Genomic DNA, 7,115 nt, shown 5'->3' with positions numbered 1-7,115 from the left:
TATGTACCCTGATTTATCAATGTCACCCCATTAAAATTAATAATAAAAAAAGAGAAAAAAATCAAATGTCAAAATAACCTGGAGATGCTTTCTCTGAACCTATGTACCCTGGTTGATCTATGTCACCTTATTAACATTAATAATAATAATAAAAAGAAGATGCTTTTATTCTTGGGTAATTTTATTGCCCTCACCTGCAGGAATGGGAGGAACTTCCCCAGCACAGAACAAAATCTAAATACAAGCCCAGGTGTCCTTCCCCAAGGGCCTCTGCTGCCTGGTATGTGACTGTTCACTAGTTAAGGAATAAGAGAGGAATATTAGGAAAAAATAGATACAGAAGAGGAAGAAATTTATAAGAGAAAAATTATGTGGGTATGATTTATAAACATTTTTCTTTACTCCAGTACTTCCCATACTTCAATGGATAATAGGAAAAAAGTTAATGCACTTAGAAAGTGAGTTTTAAGATTCATTATTAAAGTGTTACATACTTTTCCCCAGAACTCTGCCCCCAATCCCAGGTAATAATTTAAAAGAAAGAAACTTTTCTTTGTTAGTTTTGATTTTTATTTAGATCTTTACTTAATTAGATCTATAACTGCACTTTTGGTTAAAGTGTTATGGGATCTTTATTTAATAACTACAAAAACAAGTCAAATGTAATGATAAGTTATGAATTTTTTTTTATAGAAACATTTTATTTATTTATTCATTTTAGAGAGGAGAGAGAGAGACAGGGGGGGGGGGAGCTGGAAGCATCAACTCAGATATGTGCCTTGACCAGGCAAGCTCAGGTTTCGAACCGGCGACCTCAGCATTTCCAGGTCGACGCTTTATCCACTGCGCCACCACAGGTCAGGCATGAATTTTTTTTGATAAGTTATGAATTTAATGTTGACACTAAAGATCATTAAAGTCCAAACTTACTGTAACTATGAGGTAATCAATAATATGTTAATCTTGTTCTGTAGCTCTTTCTTGGTTGAACCAGCAGATCTACCCTAGGTTTGATGATTGATGATGCCTGTAGTTGGATGTATTAGAGTTTTTTGAAGAATTGCCTTTTCTTCTGCTTTCGGTATTCTCTATCTTAGGCTGCTGGCTGGCTTCTTTCTTTTCAAAAGAGCCGTTGCAAGACAAGTATTGAATCTGTTATTACAAGTTTTCCTATTATGACAAGAATCCAGGCTTCTGTAGAATTTGTCTCTGTTCTGAAATGTACCTTCCATGTCTTGTATTTTCTGCTTATACCTTTCTACCTTTTCTGCTTCTGATAGCTTCTGTTCTTTCCTTTTGTGTTCATAGTTTATCTGCTTTGGCTTCTCTTTCAGAGTTGCATCTTTCTGATGATGGAGTTCCTTGAGAAGCTCTACTCTCTGCTGTAAGGTTTGGCATTCATTCTCCAGCAAAGCTGCAATCAAATGCAATGAGTATGTGTCATGAGTCAGTTTCCTCACCTATGCTTCCAGCTCATGACTAGCTGACACCTCGTTATTCAGTTGAGTTTGGAAATGGACTACATTACTATCAAGAGTTGCTCTTAAGTCATTCTGAGATTTCTGATATGATCTTATTAGTTCACTAAGCTCAGCATGTTGCACATTCCAGTGTTCTGCCTCCTGTAGTAACTGCTCCATGTTGTTCCAAGTTTGATAGTTTCTTCTTGAACATGATAGAATCTGTACTTTGCTTTTTCTTTACTTACTTGACTTTCATTAACAGCTCTTTTCCTTTCTGAATGATTACCAAATTCCTTGCCAAACCTTGTACTGTGTCACTCGAACCTGGTTTTCCAATATCATCTCTTGTTTCTTTGCATTGTGGTCTTTGTCTAGGTCTAAACAACCAACCAGTTTTCTCAGTAGCACTTTATTTATTTAATCAAGTCCTCTGATTTTTTTCTTTAAGTTCTGACAAATTCTCAGAGATACTGGTTTCCTCAGATGACTCTCTTGTTTCTGTGACCTTTTCATAAGTTGTCTTATTTTTAAGAGTATCTTTTATTTCTTTTAAGAGATTTCAAACTTCTTTGCAGTCTGTTGTTCAGTTTCTTGGTGGCAACTATTATTTAAAGAAGTGAGAGAGCCTGAACGGGCGGTGGCGCAGTGGATAGAGCATCAGACTGGGATGCGGAAAACCCAGGTTCAAGACTCTGAGGTCGCCAGCTTGAGCGAGGGCTCACCTGGTTTGAGTAAAAAGTTCACCAGCTTGAGCCCAAGCTCGCTGGCTCGAGCAAGGGGTTACTCGGTCTGCTGAAAGCCTGCTGTCAAGGCACGTATGAGAAAGCAATCAATGAACAATTAAGGTGTTGCAACGTGCAATGAAAAACTAATGATTGATGCTTCTCATCTCTCCATTCCTGTCTGTGTGTCCCTGTCTATCCCTCTCTCTGACTCTCTCTCTGTAAAAAAAAAAAAAAAAAAAAAAAAAAAAAAAAAAAAAAAAAAAAGAAGAAGTGAGAGAATTCCAGGAGACAGGGGTAAGTGATCCAATTTCAAATAAGACAATCACAGCGTTAGGGTCCAAAGACTCTTCATTGAGATCAAGTATATGTTTAGGAGTTTTGGAGAGGGTAGGCACTTCCATCTCAGCTGGTTAGTGGGGCTGATGATGGGGGCACAAGGAAAGCAGAAAACCTTAGAGATTCCAGGAAGGGGATGGCCCTCTGTGCAGATGGGTAAAGCATGTAAAACTAAGCAGAAGTTAGAGGTCAAAGTCTGAAACCAGGTAGATTATGGTTAGGTGGAAGGTGACATCTCAGACATCCTAGGGGGAAGGGAGGGAGGGAAAGGGGGCCAGGAGCTGAGCCCCTCTCTTCTCCTCCAGGCTTCTGGTATTTATTCCCTGATCCTAGCAACCAGTCTTTATTCTGTCATTGCACTTTTGTCACCTATCCCCAGCTTGTTTCCTTTGTCACAATTAAAGCCTCTTAACCCCCTACCCAGTGACTCATGCATCACATCAAGCTTGAGCTAATACTGCTCCTCACCCCAGAAGAATCTCTATGTCAGTCTTCCCCTTTTAACACGTCTAGGTTTTTGTCGGTCTCTTTCTAACTGTACTTAGTGACTTTCCTACTTCATTACCACCACCTATAACCCCAATCTTAACTGCAATATGTTTTTCTACCACCTTATAAGTGCATGGTTGAGGGAAGCCCTGCCTGGTGAGGTTCCCTGTCATAGCACCTGAAGACCTTATTGCTTCCATTCAAGGGGAGATGCTACTATAAAAGAAAGTTATCCTTACAAAATAGAACCCTGCATCTTTTTGTGATTTTAGGGAAATGTCAGAAATCGTTTTATTAAAAAATATTCTACTGTAGTAAGAAGAGAGTATTTGAATGGTTTTTACAACACAATTACAAATGGAGACTTTTCTTGGCTTCAAATGCAGGTGTACTTTAAGATAGCCTTAGTATTGAATATCTTGCTCCTGATTCACTTATATCAGGCAATATGACTCTTTTTAATCATTACTTTTCACCAGAGCATAATTATTAAAATGGCATGATTTATGTAAAGCATTTCAAACAGCTGAAACCCTCCAGTGGGTCACAGGAGAATAACTGAAGTTACCTGGAGAATTTAAAGTTCAAAGAACCACATTCCTTAAGTGAGACTTTCTCTGGGCCTTCAAAACCCCGCTAGTCAGCCCTTTAGTAACTAGAAGTTTGCTTTCACTCTTAAGAGAAAACTCATACTCCAGTAGTTTTTTCCCTTTATTTCCTTAGAGGAGGAAAAACATTTCTTTTTTCTCTCACAGTTACCAACTCGCTTTGGCTCACGTTTCCCTGAGCCTCATGCTGTCTCCCAGCCAGCTGGGCTCAGAGTCTCGCGGCCCACGACCCGCAGACACAGCAGTTAGTCTGTGCTCCACCTGAGGAAGGGTACCTTTTCTGACTTACACAACAATACTGTTTCCCTGAGCCTCATGCTGTCTCCCAGCCAGCTGGGCTCAGAGCCTCGCGGCCCACGACCCGCAGACACAGCAGTTAGTCTGTGCTCCACCTGAGGAAGGGTACCTTTTCTGACTTACACAACAATACTGTTTCCCTGAGCCTCATGCTGTCTCCCAGCCAGCTGGGCTCAGAGCCTCGCGGCCCACGACCCGCAGACACAGCAGAGTTAGTCTGTGCTCCACCTGAGGAAGGGTACCTTTTCTGACTTACACAACAATACTGCAGAGGCCAGCACTTGCTCTTAGGCTTTAATTCCACCTCATAAAGTTTGACTTTGGTTGGAATTTTCCCTTTGACTCAAGCCACCATTTAAGATAATCTTTTTAATCTCCAAGACAAGGAAGCATTTTTTATTTTTTTCTGATTTGGTAATTAATTTCTAGCTTTACTGCATTATTATCAGAAAATACAGTATGTCTACCTTTTGAAATTTATATTTTCTCTTTTGCCTAACAGATGATCAGTGTTCATATGTGTTTCATGAATACTTGAAAAAAATAGTATCCTCTATTTTGTTCTTTTGCTTTCAGCTTTTTTGATACTTTTGGACATAAATCCGATATTACCCTTGTCTGATTTTTATGGAAACTGGTTTGAAGATAGCTTAGCCAAGAAGATACCAAAAATATTCTTTTTCTTTTATCAAAAGGGGATTTAAATATTTTCTTCTTCCTTACAAATATAATTAATTTCAAATAACGTTTCTGTTAATTTTACTGAAATTTTAGTTTATTTTAGATTCTAAAATATATTCAGAATGGTTTTCTTTTCTTTACTGACCCATATTTCCTGTGGATAACTATGGAAGTTAAATACATTTGATTGTCTTACAGTTGCTATCTATTAAGTTTCCCATAGCTTAGTAACTTTTTTTAATGCAAAAAGAAGAGCAAAAAACTGTTTCTAGCATTATTACAAAGAAATCCTGTATAGAATTTTCTTTCTTCAAAACCAGTTTGCCTTAACAAAAAACGTCATACTAAAAATACAAAACATCAATATTTCTTATTTCTAATGATGTTAACCTTGGTCATTTTATTAAGTGATATCTGCTAGATTTATCCACTGTAAAGTTACTATTTTTCCCTTTGTAATTAACAAACATCATGGGGGAGATATTTTGAGTCTATAAAATTATCCTGTTTCTTGCCTGACCGGGCGGTGGCGCAGGGGATAGAGCATCAGACTGGGATGTGGAAAACCCAGGTTGAAGACCCCGAGGTTGCTAGCTTGAGCGAGGGCTCATCTGGTTTGAGCAAAAAACCTCACCAGCTTGAGCCCAAGCTTGCTGGCTCAAGCAAGGGGTTACTCGGTCTGCTGAAGGCCCGCAGTCAAGGCATGTATGAGAAAGCAATCAATGAACAACTAAGGTGTTGCAATGTGCAACAAAAAACTAATGATTGATGCTTCTCATCTCTCCATTCCTGTCTGTCTGTCCCTGTCTATCCCTCTCTCTGAGTCTCTCTCTCTCTCTGTAAAAAAAAAAAAAAAAAAAAAAAAAAAAAAAATTATCCTGTTTCTTCTCAAAATTTGGCCTATACAATATAATTTTAGTATACAGAGAGGGATCTTGTCTGTAACAATTATTACAGTGGTAATCTAGTGGTGGCTTTTTATTTTTCTCGATCCTTTTATATTTATTGATTGGAATTATTTTGTAAGAGCTGCCTCTTTCCCTGTGTTTACTTATTAATTTATCAATTCATTGAACTCTGTGTTATATAAATGTGGGCTCACAGGTATTTATTTTATTTTGGGAGTTATAATTGAATGCTATAATTTCTTTTCTTGCTCAGATATGCATGAATTATTTTAATATAATAATTTTTTTTGCTATAATAGTGTTTCTATTTTGTGTGATTGTTTTAATTGCAAATAAATTTTTTTTAACCAAAGCATAATAACTGACTAATGATGACTATTCGAGGTTTAAAGTTTTATGTACACAAGGGATTCTATGCAGGGTATGATTTTTAAATATAATGACCATTGTGGTTGCTTTTATATGTAGTATTGCACTTCTGTGTAGCCAGTTTAGAAAGCAATATTTTTTAATGTGAAATTTTTTCTGTGTGTGAAATTTTATTTAAACAAGAAAAGTACAGATGTAGCTGGACAGTCTGTTAACCCTTTCCCTCAGCATGCCTTTTCTCTTGACCACCAGGTGGTGCTGTGAGCTTTAAAAATTACTATTCAAACATGATTTATTTATTTGTTTGTTTACTTATTTATTTTGGGGGGAGAGAAATGAGAAGCACCAACTTATAGTTGTGTCACTTTAGTTATTTACTGATTGCTTCTCATACATGCCTTAATGAGGGTGGGGGGAGTCTGCAGCAGAACCAGTAACCCCTTGCTCAAGCCAAGAATCTTGGGATTTTCCAACCTGGGACCTCAGTGCTCCTGGTCAACACTCTATCCACTGCACCACCCCTGGCTGGCCAAATGTTATTTATTTTTTAAATATTGAACTCTAGAATGGGCCCTGGCTGGTTGGCTCAGTGGTAGAGCGTTGGCCCAGCATATGGAAGTCCTGGTCAGGGCACACAGGAGAAGTGGCCATCTGCTTCTCTCCCCCCCCATCTTCCTTTCTCTTCTCTTTCCTCAGCCATGGCTCAAATGGTTCAAGCAAAGTTGGCCCCAGGCACTGAAGATGGAACCGTGGCCTCTTCTCAGGCGCTAAAATAGCTCGGTTGCAGAGCAATGGAGCAGCAGCCCAGATAGCCCTGACCTAGAAGGACAGAGCAGCGCCTGGTAGAGGACTTGCCTGGTGGATCCCAGCAGGGTGTCTGTCTCTGCCTCCCCACCTCTCACTTAATAAAAATAGAAAGAAAGAAGGAAAAAGAACTGTAGAATGAGTCAAACTGTGGAGATAGTCTTATCCAGAGCTTTATTTTCTCCAGAATTTGAAGCTTCTAAGTGACTTGCCTAAAGGTACAACTAGTTATGAGGAGAGCTGGAATTAAAAGTCCAAGTTCCTCCCTTGAATTTGTAAAACTTGCAAGGCAAGCAGGCTCTGCAGATCGGGAGGTTATAGAAAAAATTTCAAATATCTGCTAAGTGTTTGACCTGACCTGTGGTGACGTAGTGGATAGAGTGTCGACCTGGAAACACAGAGGTCGCCGGTTTGAATCCCTGGGCTTGCTTGGTC

At 38.8% G+C, this 7,115-nt stretch overlaps 1 protein-coding gene across 1 annotated transcript; it reads right to left on the bottom strand.

The window, feature by feature from the left end:
* Positions 1-1,088: 1,088 nt before the first annotated feature.
* SPZ1 (spermatogenic leucine zipper 1) lies at positions 1,089-2,589 on the bottom strand. The gene is given in 7 exon segments (XM_066383766.1): positions 1,089-1,648; positions 1,651-1,731; positions 1,734-1,787; positions 1,790-1,901; positions 1,903-2,021; positions 2,024-2,095; positions 2,472-2,589. Coding segments are annotated over 7 exon segments (1,116 nt in total).
* Between the last annotated feature and the right edge of the window lie 4,526 nt (positions 2,590-7,115).

Source organism: Saccopteryx leptura, chromosome 4 (genome assembly GCF_036850995.1).
Source record: "Saccopteryx leptura isolate mSacLep1 chromosome 4, mSacLep1_pri_phased_curated, whole genome shotgun sequence".
NCBI lineage: Eukaryota > Metazoa > Chordata > Mammalia > Chiroptera > Emballonuridae > Saccopteryx > Saccopteryx leptura.
This window is presented reverse-complemented; position numbering and strand designations above follow the sequence as displayed.